This window comes from Puma concolor, chromosome E3, assembly GCF_028749965.1.
Source record: "Puma concolor isolate L17-30 chromosome E3, mPumCon1.1.hap2, whole genome shotgun sequence".
In the NCBI taxonomy this organism is placed as follows: Eukaryota; Metazoa; Chordata; class Mammalia; order Carnivora; family Felidae; genus Puma; species Puma concolor.
The window spans coordinates 33,255,710-33,269,613 of NC_141682.1; the positions used below are offsets into that span (position 1 = coordinate 33,255,710).

General features: G+C 48.4%; 1 protein-coding gene across 1 annotated transcript in view; it reads left to right on the forward strand.

Annotated features, from left to right (window-relative positions):
- Positions 1–13,904, forward strand: part of LOC147573123 (protein APOLTP-like) — a 129,766-nt gene that overhangs the window by 55,737 nt on the left and 60,125 nt on the right. The window contains exons 30-32 of the mRNA XM_086691834.1: positions 759–851; positions 5,739–5,956; positions 7,768–7,961. Coding sequence (XP_086547960.1) covers positions 759–851; positions 5,739–5,956; positions 7,768–7,961 — 505 coding nt within the window. The remainder of the gene's footprint in view (positions 1–758; positions 852–5,738; positions 5,957–7,767; positions 7,962–13,904) is intronic.

The following is a 13,904-nucleotide window of genomic DNA, read 5'->3' on the forward strand; positions in this document are numbered from 1 at the left end:
GGGCCAGTCCCTTCAGTGGGCCCTGCCACTCCTGCCCACATCCCATTGGCTGGAACTTATCACCTGGCCCACCCAGCTGCAAGGGAGGCTGGGAAATGTAGTTCTCGCTGCGTGTCCAGAAAATGCAGCTCGGTGACCATCTAGCAGCTGCTAGAGGTATCTTTGTTCAATCATTTGCTCTACACGGGTTGGGTCTCTGCTGCACTATGTGCTGGGGACGCACAGGTGACTGTTTCTGTCTTCACCTCCAGAGAGCTTTCAAGTTCAAATCTTAGCTACCCTGTGGACTTGCTGTGTGACCTTGGGGAAATTGCTCAACCCCACTGAATATCATTTTTTTTCACCTGTGAAATGGAGTTCGACATACCAGCGTGTGAGAGGAGCGGTGACGATTAAATGAGGCGACGGTTGTAAAGCCAGTTGTCCAGTGCCTACTTCCTGGTCAGGGTCAGATAGAATGCAGCCGTGGACATGGGAGACATGAGCAGGCACCGTGGCAGGGGACGTAGGAGTTCCAGGGTCCCAGAGTTATCTTCCCAGCCCCATGTCTGGGGCTGTACTTCTCACGCTTGCGAGTAACAGAGCCTGAGTAACATCTGGGGCCAAGAAGCATCACAGAAGGTGCTGTTGGCCTGGGCTTTGGGCAAACTCTGGGATGACCGTCCGCCTTGGAGCGCCCAGCCAGCTACCTTCTGGGGTTCTCCTTCTCCCTCCTCTGCTCCCTCTGACCCTCCCCCTCCCCCTCGGCCTCTCAACAGGTCTCAGTCCAGCTGAACGGATCTGACTCCCACTTGGTGTTCCTCTTCCAGCTCAGGCATCCCCACAGACCCCCATTTCCTCCAAACTTGCAGGTACGGACGTGGGCCCTCTGGGATGACCTTGAATTGCCTGCCAAGTGCTGTCTCGGAGCCGCCAGCTTGCTGGGAGATGGGGCGGAAGGAAGGGACGATGGAGGCCCTGGTGTGGGGCGGGGGGAGGCCACCCCAGGATGTTAAGCTGAGCCAGACAGCCAGTCCAGAATCAAGAACAGATGGCAGGGAGGTTTCCAAATCCATCATTTGGAAGTGATTGTCCAGGCCAGAAGGGGTTTTGGCTCCCTGGGGGGTAGAACGATCACATTTCACCCTTGAAAATGGAGAGAAGCAGAATTGTCCTCTAAACCCTGTCCTGTGTTGGGGGGAGGCCATCTGATCATTTTTGACCCCAGAGTATTTTGCCTGGTGTGGGGTGGAAACACGAAGGGGTTCACTTGACAAGGAAATAAAGGGCGGAGAGAAGGAGCCAGGCAGGAAGGCTGAGCTCTGTCCACGCAGCACTGGGTGCTCAGAAAGCCCCCGCACGTTGGTTGCTTCGTGGAGCAAGCTGTATGCCCCACGTACACAGGAATCAGGCCATGGGCTAGGGAGACGGAGGTGTAGATGGGTGGTCCCACCTGTGATGAGGCTCAGAACTCGATGGCAGTTTTTAAATGCCTGCTGCGTGCTCATCCCTGTGCTGGTGGCTTTGGGAACTCTATAAAGGAGCCTGAGAAGAGCTTTCGATTATGAAAGCTGGTCCTTCTCAGAGGCACCTGTTACAATGTGTCAACAGCTCTGAAATCAGGATGTGTTTTCAGACCCACATAGCTTCATTGTTTTGTTACCAGCTTTTTTGCTCTCCCCGGGGTCCATAAAGTCATGGCACATCTCGGGGGCGCTGGCATCCCGTATTTGAGGCTATGCTTTCACCGTAATCCCTTGTGATGGGAGCTGCTGTCTGTTGAGTGTTACCGCGTGCCGGGCTCTGTTCTCAGCCCTTCACGTGGCTCCTCTCATGGCTACCCCATGACTCTGCTGTTGGAGCATCTTGCACGTGAGAGTCTGAGACAGAGAGGTGATGTGACTTGTACAAGGTCACTGAGCGTGTAGGTAGAGGATCCCGGATGGGCACCCGGCTGGTCCGGCTGCAGAGCCCATGTCCCCATCAAGCGGACGTAGCTGATGATGGGGATGCTGGGTCATCTCACGGGCTCAGACTTCGTCGTCACTTTTTAAAACAGCAGCACACTTTGTTTACGTTATCTCTGTGGGTGAAGTGGGGTTCGGGAGCCCAGCCTTGTCAGCCTCTGTCCCCCTCCCGGAGCCCCCCAAAGCATCTGCTGCGGGACTCTGTGCACAGCAAGCTTCTGTAGGGTCTCAAGTAGCCTAGCAAATATCTGCAGTCCTCCCCCTCGTCGCCTGACCAGCGCTCCAAGGAGATCAAGGCCTGTCATCCGGGCATTCTTTGTTATCAAGGAGGCGCACCAGGCTGGCCGCCCCCCGAGCCCTTGACCTTGAACACTGAACATGTTTTTTTCTGCATATCCTGCTTGATGGGAATACAGAGGGAGCGCAGGATGTGGACATCCTCGAGACAGTGACGGACAGGGGTGTTCGGGGTGTGCGTGCGCAAAGCAGCCAGCAGCACGTCCCGTACGCTCCACCCCTGTGCACCCTGGACGGCCCACACGTTCTTCTCACGCCTCTCATCCGCGGCGTCGCTGGAGCCGGTATGCCGAGGTGCACTGTAACCAAATCCCAGAGCCACGGTGCAAGCCGCAGCATCCTGGGGCTAGGGAAACACAAACGTTTGTGAGACTCTGGAAAGCATTTTGCTAGGAAGAAGGCGAGCGATTGAACCCAGCTGGGTCAGTGGCCAGGGAATCAGCAGGTTTACCCTGTGTGCTTGAACTAGCCGTGGCTTGGGAGGCGTCGTGGGAACGTTCAGGTGTATGTGAGCAGCATTCGGTTTTGATGAGAGCATGTGTCCCTCGTGTTACGGTTAACACATCACGAGCTCTCCCACTTTGCAGAACGACTTGCCTTGTACGGGAACTCTCCTAGGTAAGGAGGGGGATTGCCTTACAGGAGGAATTAAAGATGGCAGCCGTGTGTCTTGCCCCCTTGCATCCATGGCGGCCGCAGAGGGGAAGACCACGGCCAGGGGACAGAGCCACTAAGATGTGTTTTTGGTTCTACGTCGGGCCCCGACCACCTTCCAGCTGGTAGGTTTCTCCTGTAAGCGAGTGAGTAGACGGCCCGGCAGGCAGGGATGTAGCGTCCCAGGTGTAGCGTCCAGTGCAGTCCAGGGTAAGTAGGGCCAGCCCTGGGCACCGCATGCCCGTAGCCGTCCCCACGGAGAGGGGAACGACCTGCGGGAATGGATGCGCGTCGATACTGAGCCAGGTGTCAGCAGTGATGAGCACAGTGCGATTGCATCGTTGTGTGGGTGCCTGCCTGACATGAGGCCCTCTAGCATCTGTGCTTTCATTGTCCTGCGAACTCCTGCAGCCCGTCCCAGACAGCACAGTCTCTTGGCCGAGTCTTATTCAACCCTTTGAATTATGTTTGTATCCTCTGGGTAAATACCTGTTAGTCAGGTGCTGCGTCTTAATTGCTGGCCTCCTGTGGCCTCCGAGCTTCGCCGGACGGCACGCTGAGTTCTCTCGCTTGCTGTCCTGCTCTGGCTTCCCTCCCCTGCCCCTGTGTGTGGCATCCCCAACAAGTGCATTGGACTGGCTGGCGTTTTCAGGGAGTCCCTGTCCTCGTGCGGCGCTCCACAAGCATCTGACGTATGGGCCATCCATACAGAGGTCACTGGCCGACTTGACATATCCCCCTGTGGATTTTTTTTCCCTTTTCCCCTTTCCAACCCCTTACCACTCGTGGAGATTTCTCTCCAGCCTCATGGCTCGCCCGCCAATTAGGCAACTGCTCCCGGGCAGACTCTAAGGTGAGGGTGGGTGATGGCCCAGCGAGACGGAAGAAATGACCCGGATACGGCAAAGAAAACAGGATTATTGGGGGAAACTTACGTACAGGGAGTTCAGGAACAGCAGACTGGACAAAACATCCGCTGCTGGGATCTACCCGCGGCATCTAGCCCAGCCAGCTCTCTGTTGCCTTTTCCCTCCTTGCATGGCCAGCTCCAAGGAGATCACGGTCTGCCATACAGACATTCTTTGTTACAAAGGAGATGCTCCCCCTTGGCCACCTCTGGAGTCCCTGACCTTGAACGCTGAACATGTTTTTCCTACATATCCTGCTTGATGGGAACATAGACGGAGCACGGGATCCGTACATTCTCAAGGGAGCGATAAACAGCATTCAGGGTGCGCGTGTACAAACCAGCCAGTGGCCCCTACCACACACCCCCTAATTGAAATTTTAATAACACAGACGTCCTGTGTTTGTTTGCGTGCAGAATGCACATCTACGATTTACACATAAGAAGTTTTTTTCTTTTAATCCACCTCTCCACAAATCAGGTTTTGCATTTTGGGGGCGATATTGCCCCTCTTGAGGGCGCATGCTTTATGGGAGTCCTTGGGCCCACAGAGGCCCAGTCGGAGAAGACATGGGTGTGACTTAAAAGTTCTCAGCCCAAGCCATGTTGGAATCACCTATGGAGGTTTTAGAACATTCCTGGACCCCAGCCCTGGAGGCGCTGAGTTGATTGGTCAGGGGGTCCCGGGCATACTTGAAAAAGAATTAATAAACTTCATTTTCCAGAGTGGTTTGTAGGTTTGCAGAATAGATGCATGGAAAGTACGGAGAGTTCCCTTTTCCTCATAGTTTCCCCTGTTAGGAGTATCTTGCGTTAATGTAGTACATTCTAACTGGCGAGCCAGTATTAATATATTATTATTAAACAAAGTCTGTAGTTTACATCCGTGTTCCCTCTGGGGGATGTATGGTTGTGGGGGGTTTTGCCAAACAAAGAATGTCATGTATCCTTCTTTACTGTATCACACGGAGTGGTTTCCCTGCCCTAGAAATCCCCCATGTTCCATCTGCAGATTCCTTCTTCCCCTTAACCCCCTATCTACCTCTGAGCCCTTGACGTCTGGTTCTACCTTTTTCCAGAATGTCATACGGTTGAAATCTTCCGGTGTATAGCCTTTCAGACTGGCTTCTTGCGCTTTGTGAGCTGCATTTAAGGTCCCTCCATGTCTTTCTGGAGCTTCTTATCACTAATATTCCATTGCATGGATGGGCCACTTGATCAGTTCGTCCATGGAGGGACCAGGCATAGTTTTACAAGCTTCCCACATCACTGCACTGCACCTACCAGGCTGGACCAGTGGGGAAACTGAGGCCTGGATTAGGAAAGGGGCTTCAGCTCCTGCGGAGTTGGCACAAGATGGAACTCCCTGTTGGGGCGCCTAGGTGGCGCAGTCGGTTAAGCGTCCGACTTCAGCCAGGTCACGATCTCGCGGTCCGTGAGTTCGAGCCCCGCGTCAGGCTCTGGGCTGATGGCTCAGAGCCTGGAGCCTGTTTCCGATTCTGTGTCTCTCTCTCTGCCCCTCCCCTGTTCATGCTCTGTCTCTCTCTGTCCCAAAAATAAATAAACGTTGAAAAAAAAAATTAAAAAAAAAAAAAAAGATGGAACTCCCTGCTCCCACCCCCACCCCTGGGAGCCTGGCCAAGCCTTTGCCTCTGCCTGTACCCTCCCCTCCGCCCCCCAGTATGGCTCCTCCTGCTACACCGCACACTCCCCACTTTGAGCCCTGGAGCTTCTGGAGGTCTTCTGGGGTCAGGGAAGGCCATCCACCCTTCTTCCCTCTGCCTCCTCTCTTTTCCTGTGTGCCTGCTTGGTGGTTCTCACAGCTGGAGTGGCTCAGGAAAGCTTCCAGGAGGAAGGGCCTTCCCACATAGCTGGCTCCCACAGACCCTTCCTGAACTCCCTCTACTTCGGAATCCTCTCCTGCCTCCCTTCAGGTGCAGGCGACTGCCCGGCGATACAAAGACCACAGCGTCGGCGGCTCCCTGTCTGTGCACGCCTCCGACCGTGAGCTGCTTCTGCTGGAGGCCGACACCAGCCAGGACACCCGGAGAAGCAGCAGGGCCTGGGGCGCCAGTGTCCTCCTCCGCCAGGCAGTCCTCCGCGCCCCCAGGGCTGTTCAGCTGCAGCTGTCCAGCAAGGTGGCCCCAGCCAGGTGAGGGGCCCCAGGGGCCCTGTGAGCGGGGAGGGACCTCGGAGGGCAAAGGGCTGGTGTCCCGGAGAGATGGGAAATCATGGCTCAGAGGCGCCCCCTTGCGTCCTTCGGGGACCAGGCCTAAATCCTCCCTACTTAGACCATTCTTTTTTTTTCTTTTCTTTCTTTCTTTTTTTTTTTTTTTTTTTAGTTTATTCGTTTTGAGAGAGACAGAAAGCACGAGTGGGGGAGGGGCAGAGAGAGGAAAGAGAGAGAGAATCCCAAGCAGTCTCCCACTGTCAGCACGGAGCCCGGTATGGGGCTGGAACTCACCAACCGCGAGCTCATGACCTTCACTGCGCATGCCCGTTTATCCGCCGCGATCCGGCCATTAGGATCCTGGGCTCTGGAGCCAGCTGCTCGGGTTCAAATCCCAGCGCAGCCTCTGGGTTACCGGCCAGCCACTGTGCCCTTTCTCAGCTTGCTTCTTAGGGCTGTCCTCGGGTTAATGGAGCAGCGCACGTGAACGCCACACCAGCACTGGCCCGCGAGAATATTCACTCCCCAGCTGCCATTAGCATTGCTCTTCTCAGTGTGATACCTTTTGGCACAGATTGGGTCTCCGTTAAGTATTAGTGCCCTGTTTCCCCTGCGGCCCCAGCGTTGGCAGCTTTTGTGAATTTGAGGAGACCCAAGGTTTCAGGTATAGTTCTGGATGATTTTGTCCCCAGAATTACCCTCTGTAGCTGTCCATCCATCCATCCATCCATCCATCCATCCACCCACCTGTCCAAACGTCCTTCCTTATCTCCAGTCCAAAATGGGTTTGAGGCAGATGATAAAAATGGATGTTGTTCTAGGTCAGGAATTGACAAACTTTCAGCAAAGGGCTAGGTGGTAAATATTTTTGGATCTATGGACTATATGGTCCTGGTGGGAACCACCCTGCTCTTGTAGCCCAGAGGTATCTTAGCTGATATGGGGATGAATGGGTGCGGCTGTGTTCCAATAAAACTTTATTTACAAAACAGGTGGTGGGCTGGTTTTGGCCCACAGGCCCATAGTTTCCCAACTTTTGTCCTAGATTTTTCAAAACACATGAGGAAATTAGCAGGAAGGGAAAAGAAAACTGGGGAAAATAGGAAGGTGCTCAAAGTGGCTTTAGGAAACAAAATGCAGGCCACGAGATCTACACTGGTTGGAGCCCAGCTTAAGATTTGGCTTTAAGCATCCTCGTAGCCAATGCAAAAAGAGAAACCAACCGGTGGCATTACTTGCAAAGGCTATAGGGAAACACACACACTCAAAACTGTGTGGTTTGCACCAGGGAAAGGATGCCTGATCTTGTTTCTGGTGTTGATCGCCAAGAGAGGTGCCTCCCATGGTGTGTTATAATAGAGCATCCTATGTGGACAGTAGGGATCACGTCCCCTGTGCCAGCTCTCTAGGAGGTTTAACACCAGGCTTCTTGAAGCTGTTTATTTCCTCATCGTTCAGTATCATATGATGCATAGAGAAAATATCAGCAATATCCACTCAATGTCAGTGGTTCTTTTTTATCCGCCACTTGGCAATAGAAGAAACTGAGGCTCCGAGAGGTTCTGTCGTTGTCCAAGGCCACAGTTAGTGAGTAGCAGCACTGAGATTCAGATCCAGGTTTGGCTGACCGCAAAGCCTATGATGTTAGCCGCTGTTAGACTGCGTCTCCATGGGCTGAGAGCCCGATAGAAGCAGTCCTGTGGGGGGTCTGGACAGTGGGGTGCAGGGACCCGCCTTTCACGGTCTGCCTGCAGTGTAGGTACTGCCTTTATTCCCATCACGTTCCTTTCTAGGGTTTGGCTGTTGTACAAGGTGCTGGTGGACCAGAGCACAGCACAGCTTGTCCTCAAGGCTTCCGCGGAGCAGAGGGGAGGCCAGGTCCTGACCCTGCAGAGCCAAGCGCAGCACACGGTGGCTGGTTGGCCAGCTGTGCCCCACCTCCTGACCCTCAAGGGCGTGTTGAAGCAGAAGGAGACATTCAGAGAGGGTGAGCCTGGGGAACGCCATGGGGCAGGGGCAGTGGGGGTCTTGGAGAAAAGCCCTTTCTGTGGAACTACATACAGGGTAGATTAGATCCTACAGGTTTTGAAGCCCACGTATTCTCTGTTTCAGCATCTCACATACTGACAACACCCCTTTGTCAGAAATTAACACCTCGTCGACAAAGTGAATCTTGTAACGAAACACCAAATAGGTTTCCTTATGCAGGACTTGTCACAGCCTTTTATGTACTAATGGATATTAGAAAAATCCAGGAGGAAGGGTTGGGAGCAGTGTTCCCCAAGCATATTTTTTTTCTCATACTTTTAATTTTGACGTAATTTCGGACTTGCAGAAAAGTGGCAAGAATAGCACAAATAATGCCCTACACCCTTTACCCAGCTTCACCAATTACTGACATTTACCACAATTACTTTATCATTCTTCTTTACCTCTTTGTCTCTCTCTCTATACACACATATATAAGTGTGTCTGTGACATTTTTATTTGTGTATAAGAATACACTTGATTCCTGAGCTGTGTTTGACTAAGTTGCAGATGTGACAATTCTTTACTCCTAAATAGTGCAGTGTTTTTTTCCTTACACGTAAAGATACTCTCCTACCTCCTACAATGCAACTATCACAATCAGAAAACATAGAGTATTCCTTTCCCTTTCGTGGTATTTACATTTTTGAAGAATATAGGGAAGTCATTTTGGGGCTTATCTGATGCTTCCTCGTGACTACTTTCAAGCAAGCTACAGTAGTGATGTGCTGTCATATCTGGAGGTACCTAATATCAGTATGTCCCAGAATTTTTTAAAGTTATTCATTTATTTATTTATTTATTTATTTAGAGAGGGAGGGAGGGGGAGAGAGGGAGAGCGCAAGAGCGAGCAGGGCAGAGAGAGCAGGAGAGAGAGAGAATCCCAAGCAGGCTCCATAATGTCAGCACAGAGCCCGATGTGGAACTGAAACTCACGAATTCTGAGATCACAACCTGAGGCTGAAATCAAGAGCAGGACGCTTAACCCACTGTGCCACCCAGACACTGCACTATGTCCCAGTATTGGTGGCATTAGCTTTGGTCATTTGATGAACACAGTGTCTGCCAAGTTTCTCTGCTGTTAAGCTGTTATTTTTTTCCTTTGTGTGCTGAGCTCATAAAACAGGTCAGGGGAGCATTTCCTCCTTTTATTATCCAGAAGAGTTTGTATAAGGTTGGTATTCATGCTCCTCTAAGTGTCTGATGGACTCTACCCATGATCTGGAATTTTCTTTGTGGAAAAGTTTTTTGGAAAATGGATAGATGTAAAGCTATTGAGATTTTCTATTTCATCTTGTGTCAGTTTGAAAGTTACCCTTGTCAGGGGATTCGTCCATCTCAACTAAGTTGTCAAGTTTATTGGCATAAAGTTATTCATTGTATCTATTATTATCCTTTTAATATACGTAGCATCTATATATAGTATGTTCCTTCTTTCATTCCTGATAGTCGTTACTTGTTTTCTTCTCCTTTGTCAGTCTAGCTAGGATTAGGTCAATTTTTATCTCCGCAAGCAGCGTTTGGTTTTGTTTTCTCTCTGGTTGTCTCCTTCCGATTTCATTGATTCCAGCTCTTGTCTGTGCCCTTTCTTTTCTTACACTCAATTCGGATTTGCTCTATTTTATTAAGGTGGACTTCCAAGCCATTGATTTTTAGATTCTTTTCTTTTCTAATGGAAGTATATAAAACGATATATTTGCCTCTCAGGATTCTGTGAGCTGCTTGCCACAAATTTTGGTGTTGTGTGTTTTCATTATTATTCATTTTGAAATATTTTCACGTTTCTCTTATGATTTCTTCTTTTGACCCGTGGACTATTTAGAAGTATGTTGCTTAATTTCCAAATATTTGAAAATTTTCTAGGTAGCTTTTTAATATTTCTTTTCATTGTGGTCCAAGGGTCAGTCTTTTAAAATTTGTTGTGACTTGTTTTACAAGCTAATATATAATCTGTCTTGTAACATACCTTATGCACTGAACAGGAATTTGTATCCTGCTGTTGTCGGATGTAATGTTCTACAACGGTCAGTTAGGTCAAATGCTTGGTTGTGTTCTCCTGATCTATAGCCTTACTGATTTTCTTTAAAATTATTTTTAAAGGTTTATTTATTTTTGAGAGACAGAGCACGAGCAGGGAGGGGCAGAGAAAGAGGGGGACACAGAATCTGAAGCAGGCTCCAGGCTCAGAGCTGTCAGCACAGAGCCCATTGCCGGGCTTGACCTCACAAACCATGAGATCATGACCTCAGCCAAAGTAGTATGCTTTACTCACTGAGCCACCCAGGTGCCGCTCACTGATTTTCTTTTTGTCCTGTTACTGTATCATTAATGAGAGGAGGGTGTTAAAGTCTACAGCTGTGATGATGGATTTCTCTATTTCTTCCTTCGATTCTGCCCATTTTTCTTCATGCACGTTGATATGCTGGTATTAGGTGCATGAGCATTTATGATTATTATCCTTTCTTGACAAATCAACCCATTTATTGTGACATATGCTGTCTCTCTCTCATCTGACTCTCTTTTTGGAAGTCTGTTTTGTCTGCCATTAAGGTAGCCACTCTTTCTTATTAGCGTTTACGTTGTATGTATTTTGTCACCTTTTTACTTTAAACATATCTGTTTCCTTATATTTGAGGTAAATTTCTTGTAGGCCACATATAGTTGGATTTTGCTTTTTTTTTTTTTTTGAGAGCGAGAGAGAGCACAAACAGGAGGGGCAGAGGGAGAGAATCTAAACAGGCTCCACAGTCAGTGCAGAGCCTGACATAGGGCTCAGTCTCATGACCCTGAGATCATGACCTGAGCTGAAATCAGTTGGATGCTTAATCACCTGAGCCACCCAGGCGCCCCTGGAGTTTGCTTTTATGTCTAGTTTGACGATCTCTGCCTTTTAATTATACTAGTTAGTCAGTTGATGTTTAGTGTGATTATAGCTATAGTTGAATTTATGTTTACTCTTTTGCTACTTGTTTCCTTTTTTCTCATATTTATTGTTCCTCTGTTCTTTTCTTGCCTTCTTTTGGAAAAATTAAAAAAAAAATAGAACTCAGGTTTAATTTATCTACTGCCCTTTAAACTTCTGTTTCTTTATATTATTTAACATTCTGCTTAGCATTTGTTTTGGAGCACGTCACGTAAATTTTAAGAACCTAGACTTTGATCCCCCCCCACCCTTTCTGCCATAGTTGCCCTCTCTGTTAGATCTGCATACGCTATAAATCGACAACACAGTATTATAATTTTTGCTTCAGTCGTGTTGACTTGAAAGGCGTTAAGAGAAATAAAATGGCTTTTGTATTTGCACACGTGTTCATCATTTTTAGCATTCTTCCTTCCTTCCTAAAGATCAAAACCTTTTCCTGGTATCATTTCCTGTCATTTTAAAGAACCACCTTTGGGGGCACCCAGGTGGCTCAGTCCGTCAAGCGTCTGACTCTTGATTTCAGCTCAGGTCATGATCTCGTGGTTTGTGGGTTCGAGCCCCACATCAGGCTCTTCATCGACACTCTGGAGCCTGCTTGAGATTTTCTATCCCTCTTTCTCTGCCCCTCCCCACTCGTGAAAGGGCGAGAGGGGTAGAGGGGCAGAGAGAGAGAATCTTAAGCAGGCTCCACACTCAAGCGTGGAACCTGACGCAGGGCTCGATTCAATGACCCTGGGATAATGACCTTAGCTGAGATCAAGAGTTGGATGGTCAGCCAACTGAGCCACCCAGGGCCGCTGAGCACCCCTGTATGCATATCTCTGAACACATCTAGGAAATCTTCACATTTGGAAAATTATTTCTTCAGAGATTTTTCCTGTCCCATTTTCTCTTTCCTCTCCTCTTTGGGATTTCCAATTGATATATTTTAGAACTTTTGATACTGTTTCTAGGTCTCTGAAGCTCTCCTGATTTTTTTTTAGTCATTTTTCCTTTTTTTTTTTCTTCAGATGTCTGTTGATCTGTCTTCCAGCTAAATGACTTTTTCTTCTGTCTTCTCCAAACGCCACATGACAAAAATTGTAAGAGGCTCCAATACATTTTTTAATCTCATATTTTGCATTTTTTGTTCTAGAGTCACCATCAGGATTTAAAAAAGAAAATTTCCATTTTACAGCTGAGATTTCCTATCAGTTCATTTGATACAAGAATATTTTCCTTACATTCTTTTTAAAATTTTCTTTATATTCTTGAGCATAGTTATAAGATCTGTTCAAAAATCCTTGTCTGCTAAAATCCTTGTCCTGCTTCTTTGTATGTGTAGCAACTTGAGATTGTATTCTGGACATTTTCAATGATATAGAGACATGAATTCTTTTTTATTTCTCTGAAGAGTGTTTTTGTTTGTGGGCTTTGTTTTTTTTTCTTACTATATTTTATTTTATTTTATTTATTTTATTTTTTTAATGTTTATTTTTGAGAGAGAGACAAAGAGTGAGTGGGGTAGGCACAGAGAGAGAGGGAGACAGTGAGTCTGAAGCAGGCTCCAGGTTCTGTGCCAATAGCTGAGAACTCATGTGGGGCTTGAAGTCATGAACCACGAGATCATGCCCTGAGCTGAAGTTGGACCCTCAACTGACTGAGCCACCCAGGCACCCCTGCTTTTTTCTTATTTTAGCTGACAGTTAAGTTGGGTAGATTCAGAACCCAAACTGTCTCCCCTCTGGTGGGATGCAGCTGAAATCAGTTCAGTTCTCTTATTTTTGCTGGGCTGCTTGGAGTCTTTTCTGCTCCTGTGAAATTCAGGGGCTCAGCAAAGATAGGAAGTTTGCAGGTAGAATTTAGGGTTTCCCCTAGGTGGCTTCCTCCAGAATTTCCCACTTTACTTGCCATTTGTTGTTGCCGGTTGGACCTCTGTTCTCAGATTCCCTAATCACTTAGAGTGCAGATTGCTGTTCAAATGTTGTCCACCTTCATGGTGTTGGAGTGAAAACATACAGCCCGTTTAGTGCTGGTGATTTCCTCCAGTGTTAAGTCCCACCCAGGGTCTGCCTATTTGTGGCTACTCTCCTGTCACTTTAAGATAACTGCCGTTTTCTCATTTTGCCCAGAGTTTGCAATTGTTACCTTGGGAGTGCTGGTCCGGTTAAGCTCCCCACCGTTAATAGAAATGATACTACTCATTTGTCTTTTATTTAAATGTTTATTTATTTATTTTGAGAGGGAGAGAGAGAGAGAGAGAGCGAGCGAGCGAGCATTGGCACAAGTAGGGGAGGGGTAGAGAGAGGGAGAGACAGAATCTCAAGCAGGCTCCACACTGTCAGCATACAGCCCATTACACGGTTTGATCTTATGAGCTGTGAGATCATGACCTGAGCTGAAATTAAGAGTCAACTCTTGGGGCGCCTGGGTGGCTCAGTCGGTTGAGCACCCCATTTCAGCTCAGGTCATGGTCTCCCAGTTCGTGGGTTCGAGCCCCACGTCAGGCTGTGTACTGACAATTCAGAGCCTGGAGCCTGCTTCAGATTCTGTGTTTCCTTCTTTCTCTCTACCCCTCCCCCACTGGCACTTTCTTTCTCTGTCTCTCTCTGTTTCAAAAATAAATAAACATTAAAACAAATTTAAAAATTGGACTCTTAACCAGCTGTGCTACCCCAGTGCCCCATCATATATCTTTTTTTCTTTTTTTTTTTTAATGTATATTTTTGAGAGAGAGAGATAGAACATGAGCGGGGGAGGGGCAGAGAGAGAGAGAAACACAGAATCTGAAGCGGGCTCCAGGCTCAGCTGTCAGCACAGAGCCTGACACAGAACTTGAACTCATGGACCGTGAGATCGTGACCTGAGCCGAAGTCAGACGGTTAACTGACTGAGCCACCCATGTGCCCCATCGTGTGTCTTTTTGACGTGTTTCCATATTCTTTGAGCACTCCCTTCCTTTATGACCCAAAAGATGTTTGTCTCATTTTACATATTCCC